General features: G+C 45.5%; 1 protein-coding gene across 1 annotated transcript; it reads right to left on the bottom strand.

The window, feature by feature from the left end:
* Window positions 1-652: 652 nt before the first annotated feature.
* Window positions 653-17953, bottom strand: LOC142886846 (hexokinase-1-like). Its single transcript, XM_076024085.1, has 21 exons — window positions 17515-17953; window positions 11322-11484; window positions 9595-9743; window positions 9352-9471; window positions 9071-9166; window positions 7599-7698; window positions 7030-7213; window positions 6627-6782; window positions 6439-6526; window positions 6206-6351; window positions 5329-5521; window positions 5107-5218; window positions 4847-4995; window positions 4585-4704; window positions 4302-4397; window positions 4115-4214; window positions 3854-4037; window positions 3531-3686; window positions 3241-3328; window positions 2784-2929; window positions 653-2162 (listed from the first exon to the last, which is right to left on the bottom strand). The coding sequence occupies exons 1-21, from the start codon at window positions 17575-17577 to the stop codon at window positions 2015-2017; spliced, it is 2757 nt and encodes a 918-aa protein (XP_075880200.1). The 5' UTR covers window positions 17578-17953; the 3' UTR covers window positions 653-2014.
* Between the last annotated feature and the right edge of the window lie 3891 nt (window positions 17954-21844).

Here is a 21844-nt window from a genome sequence, read left to right as displayed (position 1 = left end):
ATCTGAGTTAGCTGATTTAAATGAACACAATTATGAGACTTTGCAGATGGAAAGTCTGCCAAAGTTCTGTCACATTTTGGCATTCTGTTAACAGTACATTTATCTTGGTCACGCTGCACTCGTGCCGTATGCTGCTTCAGCGTTGTTTTTGTCAGGTTGGTCGTGTTCTATGTGCAACAGAACTCAAAGGTGCTGCTGAAGGAAACCCAGGTTTAACTTGATTGTGTTGGTGTAAATTGTGCTGAAGAAGTTCAAATGTGAATACAGGGATTGCTGCATTCATACAGATACCGTAAAAAAAAAGTTAAGTGTTGAATTTCTTGAGTAGAGGAAAATCATGTATTACTGCTTACATTTTTTTTTTTGGATGTTTCAATAAAGTAAGTTGTTGGAGTGTCTGTATATTTTTGCCCATATTTTACAGTGGATTCATCAATGTGGTTTCAGTGGAAGTGGATGAATGAACCAATCTAGTTGTTTAAGAATTAAACACCGAACCATTCAAGTGGGATTCAAGATGAAACAGTTTCACTGATGCGATGCGGGTCCAGATCCCAACCCGTGCCCTCAGGCTCCTGTGTACTGAGAGGTTTGCGCTCAAGTTTGTTCTCAACAAACTATTAACGAACCTGAACTGTACAGAGAACAACAATTTGAAGTGGACACATGGTTGACTTTATTTAATGATGTGAGAAGTGACAGTGTTGTACAGATTTGTTGAGAAAAAAAACAATGTCACCGTAAAGTGGAGCCAGAAGTTCAGGACCACAACGCTTCCAGATTCCGACTCAGGTTTGTGCTACATCTTCCTCTCTGAGAGCCTGCATTATTTGTGGGCGGAGGGAAGGAAGGAAGCAGTAACCAAAATGTCACTGATAACATTTCAATTAGAACATAAATAATGAACTGTGCAACTCGTCAAATCTCACAGTAGTTCACTAAAAAGAAAAACACAACCTCGCATGAGGATCGAATTTCAGAAATGTTAAAATATCTTTATACAGACATTGCTGTTCCACTGACATCCATGTAAGCGCCACAGTTGTGAAGTGGTGCGTCAGTGATGTTGGAGGATGACCGTCACCTCTTAAGACATTGACATCTTATCAACGGCTTTGATTAGTGCCATTAGCGCCAGTAGAGGCTCTTTCACAATAAAATACATTAAAATATCGTCATGACTCAGATTGAATCTGCCCATTCAGCTAGCATTTGGCTTTTCTTGCGTCATTGCATGGTCGAGGTCCCTCAAAGGGGAAGCGTAAAGGATTTTAGTGGGCCAGTAACATTTATCACCGTCTCTCGATACAAAAATAAAATAAATAGCAAGAATGCACGTAGAGCATCCTATTCTCCATCTTTGAGAGACCTTTATAAAATTAAATCAGAAGAAAAAAAAAATTCCCTTTCATCTCATCATAGATTTAAATATGACTTGTATGCCTCACTCTGCAGACTTTATCCTGCAGTAAAACCTTTGGAGTGACTTTGGTCTGGAATGGTGATTCCTTTCGTCCATCCGTTCCTTCATCATGAATGTCGTTGCAATACAATGAAACATCACGCTTGTTTGAGAACGAACGGTTGCACTCAGTATGCTGTAACAGATAGCAGTTATATTCAGCGTCCTGTAGGTGGCGACAATAACCGCAGATGTCAAGATACCAAAGCGTGCGTGGAGGAGTTGAAGTTGTGCACGTTTGATGCTAGGAAAAAAAAAATAGTTAAAAACCAGACTGCAAACTAAGAGAGTTTCATTACAATAGTGAAATAAATCATTTAACTATTACACGTCGCAAGACTTTGCTGCTTAAAAGAAATCTCATCTCACTCGTTCTCCCCCTCCAAAAAACAACAACAAAACAAACAAACAAACAAACAAACAAACAAACGCTACAGCAGCTAGCATTGTTCACTGGACTTGGTTTGATCCGGGAGACAGAGACATAGTGAGGGAAGTGGGGGGAAAGGTAGAGAGGTGGCGAGCCGAGGAGGCAACGGGATTCTTTTGGTTTTATTTATTGTTCAGTTCCTCTCTGAGCCGGCAGCCCACAGCCGTGATAAGCGCCGCCCCCTTCCCGCTGCCGTCCTCTGACAGCAGGAAGTTGACGGAGCACTGAGGAGCCAGTTCGTTCACCGTCTGCTGCATGATCTTGGAGAAACTAGACACAAAAGACATAATGTATATACATATTTCTAAAATAAATAAATAAATAAATAAAATTATAGCCTCAGTGTGACGGCAGGAGTCTGACTGGACTGGCTTTAGTGGTAGTAGGTGGCATAGCATGATGCTAGCTCATATTGCGTAGCAATTTGTCTATAACAGGAACTAAATCTGACATAAGTAAAATGCCAGACACAATTTAACAATAAGCACATTCTTCTCTGTTTTTGACTCTTGCCACAGAAGGGAACGAGAATATAGGAAGTGCTGACCTGAGCACGACCTAGCGTGCTGCACATGTGACAACTACTTGCAGTCATTTTAAATTTAGCTGTTTCATGAATTGATTGAAGTCACTTTTAAAGAAACATTTCACCCTCCTCAGTATTTTTGTTATGTATCTACAAATGACTTGACATTAAATAATGCATTCAGGTTAAAGTCTGGTTTGCGCAAACAAAGAGGTGACAATGAGCCGGGAAGGGCATTTGACTTGGATGTAGGTATGACTATGAGTGCACAACTATTTCAGCCAGTATTTGAGTTGAGTCTAGTCAATTTAATGGAGTGTCAAAACAAAGTTTTGTGCAGTCATTTCCTGATGAGCTCAACTCACTGCGGATGTAGTTTGTAAAGTGTCCCGTCCACTCCTACGGTGATGTCCAAGTGGTCCAGGCCTCGGTTCTCTCGAATCTTATCCACCACGGCCGCCATTCCTGCTCCGCACAGCTGAGCAGCACGATGTGACACGACTCCACACACCTGGGCAACAAAGAAATCCCGTTGCAACACTGAACAGGTTCGTGGCGCGACAAAACGCCACTGCACCTACATTGAAGATAAACCCACGCATCTTTTGTTCTATCACGTTAGCTAAAATATCACAATCACCTTGCATTGTGACACTAGCTGTGCTACGCAATACAAAGAAACTTAACTGCTACACAGCCACACAAAAAAAAGAGCTAAAACGTTGAGACCTTAAAGATACCCACTTGATTGTTAGCTGCACACAAAACAAACTGTGAACACTGACAAAAGAAGAATTACTAAAAACAAGAATTCCAAGTCACCTGTTTTACAATGATACTGTCGTCACATGTGCTGTCCAGGCCCAGATGCTGCAGGATGGATCTCACCTGCAGCAAAGCCAACCTGTCACTGCAGAGGGGACAAGGACAGAGGGACTGAGTTGTCTGCAGAGGAGAAATGACTGCGGCAACAGAACATTGTGCACCGTTTTAAAGGGCAACAACACAGTTTGTGCCAATGCGGAGTGCAGCTGACTGCCCCCGAGTAACCTTTACCATCTGATAAGACACAAGACGCACATTCAGTGTTTTCATGAACCATTTTAAATTACCTTTCTATCTGCGAGAGGAACTTAGTTTCGAAGATGCCTCTTGTCTTGAGTGTCTCAGAGATTTGCCCTCTGAACAGGAAGCCTCTCTTGGTCATATCTATGAGGATATTGCGCACAATTTCTCCGAGGTACATGCCACTGCACATTTTCTCGTATCTGCAAGACACACGCAAGCGCAACAAACGCACTTAAAAAGACATCCAGCTGAATCTGGACACATTAAATGTATGTTTCCAAAGGCACACGTCCAGGAAGATGAAGGCATTTTCCGTATCTCCTTCTTTTAGAGCGAGGACAGAATTTGGCGTGAGCAGGATTTGAACCTCTGTTTGCCCGGGTTGAGGGAGAAGTCGTCCACGGCGCGGTCGTACTCCGTCCTAATGTCGTCAAGGCATCCGTTGTCGCCAAAAGCCCCCCACTCCATGTTGATGCACATCCGTCCCTCGTCTCCTTCTACCATCTCCACGTTCCTCATCTCCTCCATATAACAGGCGTTACTACCAGTGCCTGTGAAGAGACACACTGGAGGCTTAGCGATTGGGGAACCATAAACTGTCACTTTACGTGGAGTCGCTAAGACTCACCAGCGATGAGGCCAATTTCACAGGTCGGTTCCTCGTAGGCACAGGTCATCATGGTTCCCACCGTATCGTTCACGACGGCCACCACGTCCAGGTCAAACTCCTGTCGTGCAAACAGACCTCAGCTTGGCACACAGCAGCAGTTTGAGTCCTGCCGACTCTCCTCCTCCTCCTCCTCCTCGTGCCTCACCTCTCTCCTCTTTATGGCGTCCCTCAGCAGTCCAACTACATCTTCACCCTCGCAGTCTGTGGCCTTGAAGCCTTTGGTCCAAGTGACCAAGATGCCCTGCAGCGCACGCACGCACACAAACACACACACAAATAAACAAAATATAAACACTTCCCATAGGAGGGCATTATTTTACGGACTAAATGATGTGCTCTTCTTGGAAAAAGAAAACTGCTACAAGAAAGAAGAGACAACGTTGAGGCTCAGGGCACAGAATTGAAGGAAGGAAGAGTTCCCCACTCACAGCATCCAGGCTGGTCTGTCGGCAAGGGAAGGAGAAAGTGAAGCCCAGAGGAAGACGAGTGTTCTTCATGCCCATGTAGTCCAGGAAGTCGCTGATACACTGCACAATGTGGTCAAACAGCTGGAAGAGAGAGTGAGCGTCAACAGATTAGACGACCACCAACAGGCACAGTTACTTAAAAACTGGTGAAACTGGTGAGGTGTCACTTAAAAACTGCCAACTCAAGATGTTTTAAACCTTGTACGAGCTCCTCCGCACTCACCTCCTCTCCGGTGCCCTGCATCACCTCCAGAGGAATGGCATAGATCTTGTTGTGCATCTCCACTGATCTCTTCTTGCCGGAGCGAATCTTGACCAGCAGAACTCTGAAGTTGGTTCCTCCCAAATCCAAAGCCAGGAAGTCGCCGTTCTCTGGATAGAAAAAAAAAGGAAACTTTCACATGAGAGACTTTGGTTTGTGCACAACTGAGTGCAACCAGTGTGGATGGCGCGTGGAGGCTTTCAGCCCTTTGTATTTCTCACCTGTGCCATCGGGGATGCTCTGCACAAAGCTCGGCCACATTTTTACCGTGGCGGCGTCGTGCGTGCTTTTCGAAAGGCCGTTCAGGATTTCCGTCCTCATCCGGGATTTGACCTGAAGGAGATAAAAAAACAAAACATATGGGACTCAATTCATTTAACAAGGGGCTAAACCACACTGTGCAAGATTCACGGTGGCAGTGAGCAGCGACTCCTTGCCCTCACCTCGAGCAGCTGATCGGTCGTGAGGCGGAATTCGGACAGCGTTTGGGCGATTTCCCGCGAATGCTCGGCCAGGCGGGCGGCCACCGCCGTCACCATGGCCGCGCCTTTCCCGCTGCCACTCTCCGACAGCAGGAATCGCACGTCCGTGTCGGGCACAAGGCGGCGCACGGTCTTGTGGAGTCGCCGGGCGTATCTGGAGGAGGCGTGGGAGAAGGTTTCAGTCAGTCAGCCGTGGAAAAAAATGTACGAGGGCGCATTGACATTCTAAAAAAGAAGGCATGCACCGATACCACTTTTTCACAGAGCGAGTGGAGTACAAGTACTTTGTGCATTGTGGTACTCACTAATACCGATACCGAGTACTTAAAAAGGTCATTACAAATTATAGAATTACTTTTGATTTTTGTTTTTTGAACAACATTCCTCAGCATGTTTTTCTGAATGTGGCCGACTGTTAGAAGTTTCACTGCAGTACAAACACAAAGTGAGCAAAAATGTGATATGCATGCTTATACAACTGGTATCGGTGTCGTGGTATCGGCACATACTTTACAAGTAGAGTACACAACCCCAGCACTAATATCGGGTATTGTCAATACCAATACCCGATACCGTTATTGGGCATCGTCGGTACCAATACCCTTTACTGGTATGTGGTATCAGTACCAATACCCTACACTGGTATCGGGTATCTGGTATTGGTACTGATACCCTACACTGGTAATGGGTTATCGTCACTACCGATACTGGTATTGGTTATCGTCGGTATCGATACCCTATACTGGTATCAGTGCATCCCTCGAAAGAGGCAAAAAAAATTTTAATAAAAATAAAATGAAATGAGCCCTTTGTAAAGTCGTTGTGTCTGCTGACTCACTGCGGGTGCATCTTGTACAGAGATCCGTCGATGCCCACGGTGGTGCGCAGACGGGCCACGCCTTTGTTTTCCTTCAGCCTCAGCAGGATGCCGGCCAGAGCGGCGGCGATCAGGTTGGCCGAGCGGAAGGAGACAACAGTGCAGACCTGCAGGGGGCACCAATTGGTGAAGGGTCAGTTGAGCGTCGACCTCCTCTGACCTCTGCATTCACCTCTTTGTTCAGCAACACACACATGCTGCACGGCGATGCAGTCCTCAGTGGAAGGCTCCACTCCTAGTTTGATTAGAATCTCCTTGCACCTCAGCAGCCCCTCCTTGCTCCTACACGGGGGGGTTGGGGGGGGGCAGTGACAGCAGGAAGTCCCATCATTGACGCCTTTTGCACCGGATGCAAAGAAACGCAAAGAAATGAAAGACTCACTTCTCGATGGCGGAGATGTGTTTGGTCTCTATCTTGCCCTTGGTGAGCAGCTCGGGGGTGATCCTTCCCTCAAACAGCATGCCCTCCCTGGCCATCTTCACCAGGATGAGACGGACCAGCTCGCCCATGTACATGCCACTGACCATCTTCTCAAACCTGCCCCCGAGAGAGCAGAGAGTAAGCCAAATGTGGTTCAAGTGTAAGACAAAACATGAAGGATCATGAAGAAACGTGAAGAATCTGAGAGAATCAGAAAGTTCAAAAACAGCTTTTTCAACCTAAGCGACAACACTACAGGGGCTGATCTACACCATCACAGTGAAGGTGGTTCAAGTCAACCACTCGTGAAGGATCTGGATGCATCTTTTGCGAGGAGGAGTGACTGTTTGATCGATGTGCTCACAGCTGCTGGCCGGGGTTGATGGAGCCGCGGTCGATCTCTCGGTCAAACTCGGTCCTGATGTCCTCCAGCCTGCCATCGTCTCCGAAGGCCCCCCACTCGGTGTTCACACACATCCGGCCCTCGTCCCCCTCCACCAGATCAATGTTGCGCAACTCCTCCATGTAGCAGGCGTTGGTGCCTGTGCCTGCAAACAGAGAACTCACTGCTTCATTTCCTATTTTTTCATTTTACACTTTGTTTTCATACACACACACACACACACATACATATTTATGTATTGAGGTATACAGGTATATATATATATATATATATATGAATATATATATATATATATATATATATATATATATATATATATATATATATATATATATATATATATATATATGTATATATACATATATATATATATATATATATATATATATATATATATATATATATATATATATATATATACACGATTGTATGTACTCACACAAACACACATATTGTATATATGTATATATTTCTTTTCATATTTCTTGAAATGGTGCCAAACAAACATCTCCTAAAGACTGCAGCCGTACCAATGATGATGCCGACTTCACAGCGCTGGTCATCAAAGCCACAGGTCATCATGGTTCCGACAGTGTCGTTCACCACGGCCATGATGTCTGCGTCATAGTCCTGAAACACACGAGAGCGCATGCGCTGAAATGTTTTGTTTGGTCTACGATTTACCGTCCTCTGGGTGACGGCTAGTTCCTGGTTTGCTGTGAGAGGGTGTGTGTGTGTGTGTGTGTGTGTGTGTGTGTGTGTGTGTGTGTGTGTGTGTTATGTTCCTGTCGGGACAAGCTCTCCTTCCCTCTGGCGCCTGCTGGTCTTCGCACCTGCGCCTTATCAGGCTCTGATGATGCTCTTTGATAAAGACTCTCCAGTAGACCCGGATTGAATTATTTCTAGTTATTCTCTCACTCGCCACAACTTCTTGGAGTTTGGTTCGCACGGCCTCGCCCTTTACGCCTTGGGTCACTTTAGCCGACAGGCAGGCAGGTGCACCCGGCCACACTTCTCTCACCACCATGCCCACAATGACAAATACGCACGTGACACGTGCGCATAAACAAATACCTGGATGACAACACCTTTTGCCTGCTTTGCAAGTGAGAAGCTCATTGCTCCTTCACAGTCCACTGATAAGATCACATGCGCAGAGATAAGAGGCAGACTGCTACACCAAACAGACAAATGACTGAGGCCCTGTTTGCACTTGGTCATTTCATGCGTTACTCCTCGTTCGGATCCATACGAGCTGCAGTAGAATTAAGACAAGTGACTGGATATAGTCCGCAAACAGGAAGTTGCTTCTTATTCGCTGTCATGTAAAACTCGCCGTGGTTTTGCGCTTTACTGCCCCCAGTCGTTAAAAACGGAAATGACGCATGTTGCATTTGCATAGGTTCGGCGGGGGAGTGGGGGAGGGGGGGGGGGGGGATGCAATCACAATTGGCACGCTCGAGACGCATGTTAATGGCTAAGTGCGAACAGATGCTGCGAGGTCCGTTCTCGTGATCCAATCACCCAAAACAGTTACAAGTGACCACGTGAAAACAGGGCCTGAGATAGTTAAGGCTGAAAAGGCTCAATGAATGCAGCTAAACCCCAAAGAATTTTGTTAGTTGCATCTGTATCTGCGCGGTGCAGTGGCGCAGTGCCCAGGCACTGTCACCTCACAGCAAGATGATCATGGCTTTGACTATAAGTGTGTAGTTTCCATGTTCTCCCTGTGTCTGCAAGGCTTCTGTCCAGGTACTCCAACTTCCTGTCAAAGTCCAAAGGCGTTCAAATTGGGCTAATTGGCGAACTCTGACTCAAACAACCAGTTCGTCTCTCTGAGATGGCCTCGCGATGAGGTTGCGACTAAGCCAGCTGGGATGCAAGCAGCAGCCCCGGGAAACACAGGGTAGGAAGGGATGTAAATTGATGGACCGGACCTTTATCTACAGGTCGTTACTCATCAATTTGTCCACCCCAACACCGCCCCCTGTTGAAAACTTACTCCTCTTTTCTTTATCGCTTTGTTGAGCTGCTTGACGACATCCATTCCTTCCACTCCATTGGCCTTAAAGCGCTTTGTCCACGTTATCAGGTATCCCTGCAGACAGCCCAAGCCAGATCACTGTTACAAGTCATAGTGAAAACATCCCAGCCATAAACAATAGAAGAAAGAATGTTCTTTTTATAAAGCTATTAGTTTGGCAAATACCATTTAGGGTCTTTGATGTTAGGTTAGCTGGAAAGACTGTTTGAGTGGTGTGCAGGACTTTTCTCTGGTTTTACCTCATCTAACTTTGTCTGCTGGCAGGGGAAGGAGAAGGTGAATCCAACAGGGAGCTTCTTGTCTTTGATGTTGTGTTTCTCCATGAAGTCGCCGAGGCACTCTGCCACATGGTCGAACAGCTGGAGCAGGAGGGAGAGAGACAGGGAGAGACAGTGAGAGAGATGTTGTGATGATGCCTGGGTGTCTCAGGTTGGCACCGAGACGTTCTGCCGGAACACGTGTCAGCCAAAGTATCAGCCTACTCTGGTGCCGCTGCCGTGGATGATGTCCTCCGGAGTGTCGTACACTTGACTCTCCATCTGCACCGTCTGCTTCTTCTCGTGGCTCACTCGCACGTGGAGGATCCTGAAGTTACTTCCCCCCAGGTCCAGGGCAATGAAGTCTCCCTTTTCTGTGGATGGGTCAAAAAAATTGGTTAATTTTAGATTTATTTTTAAATTAATATAAATTTACTAGAATCAACTACACTCAGTTCAACAGATCACTTTCCATCTGTTAGCAAACACATGTTTATCATGTCCAGTGCACGGCAGCACAGGAGGCTGGGCCAGCTTTAATCTTCTGTTATCCCTCACCTCTACACTAAAAATACAGGAAAATAAAAGCAGCCGCTCTCAAGACCTGAAAGTATAAAAACAGCAACACAATCAAGTAATGCTCTAAAACTAAATCTATGTATTATACATGAATACATGTTGCTTTTCTCTGTGTCTGTGCCCTTATATTAGGTTAAATCCCATCTGTAGGAAACCTTTCTTCCAATGTTATTGATTTACAACCCAACCAGACGCACGGCTGGGACCCCATCATCTGGTCATGGGCTTATTAGACTTGATTATTTACAAGTGAATCAAATTATACTGCAGCTTGTTCGGCGATGCGCAGACTTCTTTGTCGTCATCCACTCAGAACCGCAGTAAAAATCATTTTGAGATGAATTACCATATCCTGGATCGTAAGCAGCACTTTATGTCGAGTCACCACGAACACACAACAGTTTGTTGACGTGAAGAAAAATCGATGCGTGAACCTTCACACTACAACCTTGATGAAAGCGCAGTGCTTGTCTGAGATGTGTGGGCACTATCAGGAGACTGTGTGCTGCGTCACTACAGACGTCACCTGTCACGCTTGTGATCAAGACCGATTAAGACCCATAATTACTGGGTTGATATTCAGTTCACAGTGGTGTCTTTGGGTATATAATGTTAGCTGGCAGTGCTGTTGGGTTGCAGCGTCACTTGCTTATCATATGCACTGTGACTCACATTACAACTGGGCCCGTGTTCTGGCCTTAGATAACGGGACATAAACCATCCAGTGTCCTTTTGCTATTTGCACATCATTTCCTTGCAGCCATAATGAACGAGGAATAAACAGATTACACTGCACTGTGTCTCAGTTGCAAAGACTGACAACATGTCCCTGAGAGTGTGTTAAGAATGTGGCGTAAGAGCAGACAGCAAGTTTGAAGGTGACTACTTCCGTCTAGTACTTCTACTATCCTGTCTTCTGGTCCATTTCTTTCATACACACACACACACACACACACCGGGTGTGATGACTCTGAGTGAATGTTAAATGTTAATGTTAAAATATCAGAGACATTATCTGCTTTTGCTGTGTGGCATAAATTTATATTAATGAGATTATGCGCTGCAAGGTTTTGTACTAAAACCAAAATATTAAATATGTTGCAGAGAAACCAAATATTAAATGTGTTTGCCTACATTTGCATAAATTACTGTAACTGCTTTCGCAATGACTGACAGACAGAATGAGGTGTTAGATTTAACAAGCAGATTCTGTTATTAATTCTCCAGTGGCAGTGAGTTGGGAGACAAGCATTATTTTGGCTGAATCAGGTGAGACATCCGGGTTTAATATGTTCTGCTATGAGAGCACAGCACGGATGAGACATAAATGCAAGGGCAAATATATGGTCATAGGAAGCTTATTAGGTGCTAACCTGAGCCGTCGGGAATTGAGTGTACAAACGTTGGCAGCATCTTCAGGGCTGATGTGGCATTCGTGTCCCGGTTCAGTCCCTTGGTCAGCTCCCTCCGAAACTGCTTAGTGATGTCCAGCAGCGTCTCATCAGAGAACCTCATGGAGTACAGGTACTTATCAATCTGAAAGTAAAACACACAGGTGTTCTTATTAGGGATGTTAACAACTAATCGATTATCAACTAATTGTCGATTAAGAATTTAATCGATTAAATTAAATTAGTTACTGGATTTGACGTAATGATAAGTGGGAACATGGAAATCCCATCATATCCACCGTCATCCCAAGAATTTAGTCCAGAGGGGAAAACTTTGGTAAGTGCACCAACGTGATTCCAGTTTGATTGGCTGCAAGTGCTGGCATCTAGACCCAGAAGGAGGGCCAGGATTTCTGGCTTGTTTGCAACCACAACTAACCACAACTAACCACATCTAACCGCAATTAGCAACTCAACACGAGTATTAACAACATCACTCAACAACACACAGCACTCCACCTAAAATAACTGATGACTCCCCACCTCATAACCCCATGGCGTCCGGTCATGGCGACACACACTTATCAAGGTAATATAATAGAAAAATGAAGCTGGCCATGTGACACAGATAAGGTACAGCGAGGCGTGCCTTAATGCTGTTATTAGCATTATGTGAGGGCAGGGCGGGGATTGTGTCAGCTGTTGCTGATGCAGCTCACAAAAGGCCGAGGCGTTCTGGGAACAGGATGTCAAACAGCGCTGGTGAAATCCAGGTTTGCGTCACATGGTCGGATGGGTTAACGTCAAGTGGCGCACCGCCCATAGACACAATCGTTGACTCATTGAAGGCACGTTTCCCCGAGACTCTGTTCAAATGAATGCGGGGCGTGTGAGAGACATAAATCACGCTGACAATTTGGCAAGTTAATCCAAAAAAGTTGTAAAATACAAAACGATACAGTACCAATGCAGTGTTTTTCTCTTTTTACACACTGCTACCAGTACATTATGTGTAGTCTTTAATCCTTATTATGAGTTACAGAGCATATTTCTGGGATTAACTCTGAACTGCCAGATAGCAGCACTGACTATCATGTCAATGAACACCAGGATATACAGTCAATGATAAACAGTGCTGGTGCTGAAGACACAGCACCAGCCCAGATAATACAACCACACTCTCATAGCTTTCACACAAACAATGCAATGAATGCTCTGGCTACCTATATAGTGCACAACAAAACAATGCTAGTTAGGGCGTGGGTGTGGGCGTGTCAGTGTGTGTGTGTGTGTGTGTGTGTGTGTGTGTGTGTGTGTGTGTGTACTCACAGGACAGGCTTTATTGTCTGCAAACATTAGTGAGGACATGAAGGGCCAGTTTGACAATCAAGGCTCAAATAAAACCAGGACTAAACTAATCTGGTTTAAACAAACCTGCACTAATCCAGTGGCTTCCTGAGATGCTACTAAATTCAACACTGCAGAGTTTCAGGATCAGATCATGTTTTGAAAAAATGTTCAATTCTACCTGAAATAGCACGACTTTCCCTGCAAGAGAGGAGATATTGAAACTCAAGACGAGGGCAAGTCTGAGACTCGAGAGTTTAATGTCTGAGAAAACAAAACCCGAAGGACTTCCCGCTGTCTACTTTTAACACGCCGTTACGAGGAACTGACATTTATCGAATCAAGAAAAGAATTGTTCATCAATCCAAGGAACCTCACACGCAGTACAACTGAGCACTTCACTAGTGTATTAGTGGGACATTCCACACACAAATGTGGAGTCTGCTTCCTCTCCTGGGGGGAAAGCTCATTAACACGTGTCCGTCGTACAGGAGCACACAGCAGTGGACAAGTGGCAGCACGGTAAAGAATATAGAGAATGTTAAACCTCAAACTGTCAGTTTGGACCGACCAGCCTTGATACACTGGGTATAAAGTGCACACACACACACACACACACACACACACACACACACACACACACACACACACACACACACACACACACACACACACACAGCACATTCCAACCGTCCCTGCCAAACTAGTGTGTGTGTTTCAGAGGTTTCAGAGTGCTCATGAACAACCGCCTGCCTTTCACAACTGAACACAATAAAGATGCAACTGCTAATAATAATTTGTGAAAATGTGACGCTGTGGTGTGCTTTGCCCGCTTCATAAAACCTCTGCGATTCTTCCAAATATTGCCAATAGTAGCAGAGATGGTAGCTCTTGGGTGTGGTGTGTCTAGAGTATATTGAATAGATGCCTTGGATTGAAATAAATGTCTGTTAGGAATAAATCCTGTTTGGTCGGTATGAATTATCGTATGTATGTGGGTTTTTAAGCAGTTCGCCAGAATTCTGCTAATCCATTTTGTTTCATTTGGAATCAGTGACACTGGCCTGTAGGATGCAGCTTCTAATTCGTCCCTGTCTTTCTTTAGAATGAGTGAGATGTTTGCTCTGTGGAGTGTTTGGGGTAATCTGCCCTTTGATGCCGCATGTTGAAACATACGCAGTAGAAGTGGGGCTAATTCCTTGTAGAAACATTTGTAAAAATTCTACAGTGAACCCGTCAGGGCCGGGAGTTTTGTTATTTGGAGATTCCTGAATTGCTTGTATAATCTCCTCGTCAGAGATTTCCTTATCGAGCAGGGCTACTGCTTCAGGGCTTAGTTGTGGCAAGTTTAGTTGGGAGAGAGGGTGTGGGTGCGTCTGACTAATTAGGTCAGCTGACGGACCACAGTGGAGTAGAGAATCAGAGTGGAACAACTGGGCTGCCCAATACATCCGCTCACATCCTATCCAACTCAATCTTGTGGGTTTTTTTGTTTGTAAACTTCTGAACGGCCGTTAGCCAACTGAGAGGAGGGGGGGGTGGTCGCAGAGGGGTGAATGGATGCATGCCGGTAATGTGACATGTTGGCGAGCTGTGATTCCATTGGGGATCGATACAGTCGTCTGCAGCTCGGCGCTGCTGGTCGCCGACAGCAGCACAGCGGCAGCGCCCCGGTCCGCCGCCTCACGCTCCTTGCACCGTGACGGCCCCGAAACAAGAGCGTCAGAGGGAGGGAGTGACCAACCTGTGAGGTGAACCCTGATAATCGGCGTGAGAAAAGTCTAAAACGAGTCACTTGAGTTGGTGCAACACTGCGCGTTGTTTACACTCCAGGGTGGCATTTAACGTGGCTTAAGGAGGATACGGGGAAGCTGCTGGAAGCCTTTTTGCAGTTAAGGGTCATAAACCAAAGGCTTCGCATTAGATCAGCGGTTCCCAACTGGTGGAGTCTCAGGACCCGCCAATGTTTTCCTCATCATAAAGTTGCAACACCAATTTATCCCACAAAAATAAAAGCGCTAGCCCACTTCCTGTCATGTCTATGAAATAAATGATTGAAATGATTGAATTGAATTGTGTGTCCTGCAAAATAAATGCCCAATATTTGCTCTGTATACATACATATATTTTAAAATCCCTTTAAAAAGGTGGCCGTGGGGCGGGGGGGGCAAAGCCGCAACCCAATCAAAACAGCTGCACGACCCACTAATTGAGAAACACTGCATTAGATCACCTCAGAAGCGTGAAGCGCAAGAGCAACATGAAATGGCGAACGAGGACGTCAGCGCTAAATGCCTTCTCTGCTGAATTTGCAAAATTGAGCCCACGACGCACTGGGTCACGTTTTGCTCCGTAACACCACGTAGAGCTCAGCGTGGAGGTCAGCTAAGGACGCAGGGAAGCAGCACCATCAGCGTCATCGGCGCTGCGCTCTGACTCAGCAGCCAGCGAGAGAGCGACATCAAGGCACGGAGTCGTCTCGCAACACCACCGTCTGATCGCTCATCAGCCGCTGGCTGTCAGCGCGCTGCAGACCAAAGCGACCGTCCACAGTCGCTGTTGAAATTCATCTTTAGCTTCGCAATATTTTAATGTTGCTCTGTTGATCAAAGAGGGAGGCGTCTGCTCGTTATTTCTGCCCCGGAGGCGCCGCTCCTCTGTGGACTGTACTCACACCCTTGCGAGACTCGTGTTTACCCCCCAACACGTTTCCGACACACGGCTCCCGTGACAGCGCCTGCAGGAGGTCACGAGGAGGGCTCCCTTCCACTCAGCCTCCCTCCTCCCCCTTCCTGTGCCCTTATCTTCGCCTCCGTCCACTTCCTCCTATCAGCGGCGGCCCACTGGCCTCGTCACCGTGAGGTATTCGAGGAAACACTGAAATCCGACTCCGCTCTGTGGGGGGGGGTGTGAGGGTACGCATAAATTGTGCTACACACACATACGCGCACACACACACACACACACACACACACACACACACACACACACACACACACACACACACACACACACACACACACACACACACACACACACACACACACACACACAGTCACCATGCGGAAAAATACTGTCCTCTACGCCGCCCTCTCCTTCACCGGCACATCTTGCACAGTCACACAGGGAAAAAGTGGCGCTTCGGCTGCCTGCTGACACACTGCAGTGAGACACAAAGTGCAGGCAAGGACACCGCAGCGGACGGAGCGAAGGGGAGATGCCCTCACGCTGCTGGCTGCAGGTTCCGCAGGTGTTTTGTCTGCGTCAGGAGCTCCGCACTTTCACCTGAGGACCCCCGACACCGTGTGTGTTTGCACTACTGAAGGGGGCAAACCCTCCTCTATGGCAACCATGCACACCTGGTACCCTTTGTCTGTGTGTGAGTGTGTGAGTTTGTGTGTGTGTGTGTGTGTGTGTGCGTAAGCCCTTCCCTCCTGTCACCTTTGGTCACATGGCTCAAAGCTGGCCTATTTTAAGGGAGGCAGGCAGAGGAACCGAGCAGGTAGAGAGGGAGTGCCACATGGAACTCACTGCTGGCTGCTGACCAACACACCTTTTTCACCTTCCCAGTCTTTGATTTGCTTGCGGCACGGCGGGATGAGCCGGAAATAAAAGGGGGTTTGACGTGCCCTGAATAGTGCGAGCATTGAGCGATTGCTCAACATGAACTCGTCTGTGAGGGCGTCGGGAGCCGAAGATTGAGGCAGGCCAGCCACTCTCTTCTTTTTTTTGAAGATTTAATGGGTGACATCATCAGAGAGCGACCTTGGAGGGAACTTGCACCATGTGCCAATCATGATGAAGAAAGGCAAGCCGGTAAACTGCCAGTATCAAAGGGCAAAAAGAGTTGAGAAGTTTGTAAATGTGTGTGCTATGAGTTAATTAATTAACAACACACACACACACACACACACACACACACACACACACACACACACACACACACACACACACACACACACACACACACACACACACACACACACACACACACACACACACACAGCTCCAAAGACTGGTTCAGCAGGGCTGAAGGCTCTGGGGCTGGAAGGCTATGAATGACACACATTCACAGAGCTCACCTAGTGACACCAGATCCCTCTTTAAACAGCCGCCTCCCTATTTGCGCTTAGGATTTAAAAAAAAAAAAAGAGTACACCACAGCTGCAACAAGTTTTTACCATCTTTATGAAATGTTCTCCTATACTTAGCAAGTCACGCAGGTAAGACAAGGAGAACACGCCGTCGAACAACCACTTTTCAGACGATGATGATGATGATGATAGTCGGCAATTAGTGCTCACAGCGTAAAAGCCTCAAGGCTTTTTGTGTTGTCCTGTGACGAGCCACAGTGAGGGAAATTGACAGTGTGGTTTTTATTTTTTTATGAGGTCATAAAACGATGTCCCCAAACACCTCTGATGAAAAACCACCAACCAATTTAGCTTCCTGTTCCTGCCCGTCTACTCATCTCTTCCTATTGACTTCACAGAAAACTTGCATCAGAAATAATTGCGCCCACGTGTGTCACGCCTCCTTACGACAAACTGCGTGCCGCTCGTCACGTCTCACTTGGCCATGCGGGAAAGCACAGAAACAAAAATGTTGCCGTGCCGGGACGAACACGACACTACAGCACGCTCGGTTTCATTCACTTACAGAAAGAGAGACATGGCGCGTAACGCAGATCCTCCTCCTCTCCTTTATGCTATAGTTTGGCAAAGTTCTGGCGTTGATGGTGGGACTAAACCCAAGTGACCTCTATGAACACCGGCTGTCAGACGCAAACAGTGATGGAGTTACAAAGATGGAGGCAGACGAGACTCACCTTTTTGACCTGGTCATCTTTGAGTTCAGTGAAGAAATAGGCTAGTAGCTGAGCCGCAATCATCCTGCTTCCTTTTCCTCTGACACGCTTTCACATAGACCCACTCAAACACGTACACAGCCTGCCACCTCAAGTCCAACGCTCCTTTACCTACAGTCAAACAGAGAAGACAAAAAGAATCCACAGCAACAAAAAAAAAAAAAAAACCCAAAAAACCAGGAAGTCAAACTACGCTTTGGTTCTTCTGCTCTGGTCACACAGCTTGTCACATGCCGTAACTGATACCGGGGACGTCCTGAATCCAGACCGTTTGCGGTTTAAAATAGACAAGAGCGGCTTGATGTGTGTGGCTTAAGTCTGTCCTGCTCCTCTCTGTCTGAGCATGTGAGCAAAGCCAGGAAGCAGCTAGGTTAGCTGCAGGAGAGGTGGAGAGAGAGAGACAGACAGAGAGCCCTGCCCACCAGCTCACTGCACAGTGGGCGTGAGCTGACGTGGGGGCGGGATAACGGCATCCTCTACTTCGGGATTGGCTGGTGGACTCCCTGTGATGGAGGAGGCAGAGAGAGGAAGGCAAACTGTGTGGGGGCATTTTGGGGAAGGGAGGCACTCAGGGGAGGGACTGACGGAAAGTGAAGAAACTCCATGGAACTCAAAGGGTGGCTTCTGTGAAGGAATTTAAATTGTGTTTCAAAGCTATAAACCACGTCCGAAAGAGCGACAATCTTATGATTGAATCGTTGAATTGTTCTCTCCACTGTAGTTCAGAAGTGAAATTAGACTCACTTTAATGCAGTTTGTCTGGGTGACTTGCGTAAGTGAAAGCATTATTTAAAGGGCTTCACATGGAAACCTCTCAAGACTGCTGAAATGTTTTCATTCTTCGTATATGTGTCTTTTTTAACAATAAATGTCCCTACACATAAAAGATGTTAATAACAAATCTCCATGTTTGTTTGTCAATGTTGCCCTCATACATGAAAGAATAAATAAAAAAATATTAAAAAAAAATCAAAATAAAACAATATATAAAAAAAAAATATATATATATATATATATATATATATATATATATATATATATATATTTTTTTTTTTTTTTTTTGAAAGAACACGTTATGCGGTATGTGTCAGTTTGCCAGTGTGTGTGTGTGTGTGTATAGCTTACAACATTTCTGTAAAACCCGTGGAGATTCTGAGGTTTCACCAGAATGTGTCCAACGCAGCTCTGTCGCAACTCTGTGGAGCCAACGTGTAAAACAGATGTGAACGACAGCACTGGCACGTAGTAAAACTACAAGGTCCAGCTGGTTGACTACAAAACCAACGCCTCACGAGGGCCTCTGGGTGTGAAAATCACGCTTAGCAAAAAAAAGAAAAAAGAAAAAAGAAAAAAAAGAAAAAGAAAAAAGTTCGCTCTTCTTGAAGAAAATGGCAGTGAAACCAACCACCAGTTCTTCAGTACTAATCATTTACCCGCGCTATTTCTGACTGGTACAACTGCGTTCAAGCGGTGTGTGTGGTTTACTCATTTCACTTCAGGAGCGAGTTATCGCGTCTGACGCAAACTCGTCAACTATTGTACAAACTTTCGCGACACTTCATCATATGGCTTCACGCGTCCAACCGCCGAAGAACAGTGTGCAAAAAGAGTAATAAATGTTAGGAAACAACAGGGGTGGGGAAGAGAAACACCCCCACGACCATTAGAATGTCACGTCCTACCCGATGTCTGTGGAACGACGTGATGCTTCACGACGTGCACGGGTGCCGTGCGTTAGCAAAACTTTGGTTACTGACGGAAACCTGCGCAAACTGATGCAATCAACGGCCTGATTTACGACCTCGTTTGCTTTGATGTTGAACGATCGTAAAACGGTTCGCTCTCAACGCCGTCTTCTTCGTTTCTGTTCGTCGAGCTCACCTGAGTTCTCTACAGGGTTTACTTTTAACCTAGCTTATTGTGTTTTTGTTTTTATTTTTTTATTTTTTTGTTTTTATGTTGGCTATTATTCGCGGTTTCATTGGTGGGCTGGTGATACAAGACAATTTGTAAACGGACGACAAAACATAATGTTGTATTCTGTCAAAAAAAAAAACTATGGCCTGTAATCGTCCTCCTCTGCTGACATCATGATGGCCTCCCATGCTGATGGATGGAGGGCCCTGTGTGTCCTATGATGTTCGTGTTCTGAATCTCGACTATCCAAGCGAGCTATTTGGAACAAAACCCTTCATGCAGACCACGACCGGAAGCCGTGAAGTATACGTATGCCAAACAAATCAAGTCTAAAAAAAAATGGTCACGGCTCTATTATGCTCTGAACATGAGAACAAGAGAGATAAAATGGAAACCACGAACGAGAGAGTCGCTGAAAGAGCAAAGAATAGCTCCCACCATAGAGAGATAGGTATGACATTGGTATCTATGTCCGTAACCAGTAATCAGAGTGCTATTGCTGCCTTTTTAGACTTCACAAAGGGTTGATTTGTGAAACTGCATGTTGAGCGCACACTTCCTAAGAAGTGAAGCGAGCCAAAATATGTAAATCTTAACCGTATCTCATTTCTGGCTGAGTTCACTAACAGACTACACAAAACATTGGTAGAGCATGATGGGCTCGTTCAAAGGAGAGAAACAAATCTGATTTGACATCTGAAAAATATTTTTGGGCAAAAGCACAATAAGAAAATAAACTTTATTCTAAACTATTGCAAAATTATTTTCTCTATAAATCTTTGTCATATAAAAATTAATGATATGAAAGAGATTTGCAGTGTACAGCAATGGACAGGTGTGTCTTGCTTAAAAAAAGAAAAAGGAAAATCTGAGACCTTGCTACCTCGTTCCTCGTCAAATTCTCTTTAACTAAACAAAGGTTGAGTTATTTGGTCCCGAAACAGCGACAAGCAACCCACATCATCTTACTCCACCATAGAGATGCAGCATCACGATAACCATCATCCTCATTACATGAATGACATCTGTGTGTTGTCTGGCCTCTCCAAAGAGCAGACAGGACTAATCCTCCCAAACCCTCAGGGTGAGGGCTGTCTCTATCATAAAATTGCAGTAAAGCCACCTGAGTGTTGGAGTGAATTATAATCTTATACTGCCCTGTGGCCGCATGACAAGGCCGCTTGCCCTACAATGAAATTTTATTCACACATAAAAAAAAAGTATAATTATTAATCTTTGTGAGTCAGATCTTGTGTTTGTGACACAAGATTTGACTGCACACATTTTCTTGTCTTGCAAAAAGTCTTCCATAAAGTCTATAGAGCGCAATAAATACATAGAATATATATTTTTAAAATTGATAAAAGAATTGAAACGTGAAGAGCGACACATCAGCGAATACTTACGATGCTGCGACAGGATCAGACTTATGATATATGTTACATAACAACATTCTACACTCAGTTCATCCACAAGCCTCTGTATCACTAATCCCTCAACCTCACCGCTACAGCAGCAGTTGCAATATTAAAGATAATCCAGATTTAAGATGTGTGAGCTCCTCCGATTACCTTCATTGACAAAGCTTCGCCACGATCAAGGAGAGCCTGCAGCCCACTGTTCTCACCCCCGCCGGTGTTTTGTGACACTGTGGCAGCTCATCTTTTCACCATCCAAAACAGACTAACAAACAAACAAATGAATAAAAAAGCTTCACATTGAAAGAGCCGAGTTCAGTCCAGCTGCTCCGACTGCTGGTCCCGAAGAAGTACCAGCAAGCTGTGCTCATTCTTTCCGTTCAAATCTATCAAAGATGTGATTGTTGCTCTGCAGGGGGGGGGACAAAGACACACCTACACACATACAGACTCAGCACCCAGATTTTGAATCCAAAACTGCAAAGGCTCGCACACCTTTCTCCCTTGGTGGAATGCATGAAAGGAACAGGGCAAGATGTGAGGGAACAAACCAGGGGACAGAAGAAGCATTGATGAAAGTGAAAATGTTGTGTAACACAGAGGAGAAAGCTGAAAAACACAAAAGTGACAGTTTCTGTATTGGTCCACTCACAGGCCTGCAGACTCAGCAGTCCAGCTGTTTTTAATGTGTGCCGCTGCATGGACCCGCACAGTGTGATTTCAGTGGGAAGCTGCTAGGTCACTACTAGGACAGTGTGGGATTACCATTCTGGGTGTGTGTGTGTGTTAGGGAGAGAGGGAGAGACATGGCACTGAGGTGGTAGCATTCTAACATGTTAATCCCCAACAGATTAGCAGCTACTATTTTACTCCTATTAGCACGCAGCCTTTCTCAATAGATTTGCTTCCTTCCTTTCCTTAATCCCATCTGATTTGTTTACTCCATGATCACTTTC

This window comes from Nelusetta ayraudi, unplaced genomic scaffold, assembly GCF_046127955.1.
Source record: "Nelusetta ayraudi isolate G7.1 ecotype Tasmania unplaced genomic scaffold, CSIRO-AGI_Nayr_v1 ptg000002l, whole genome shotgun sequence".
NCBI classification, from domain to species: domain Eukaryota; kingdom Metazoa; phylum Chordata; class Actinopteri; order Tetraodontiformes; family Monacanthidae; genus Nelusetta; species Nelusetta ayraudi.
This window is presented reverse-complemented; position numbering and strand designations above follow the sequence as displayed.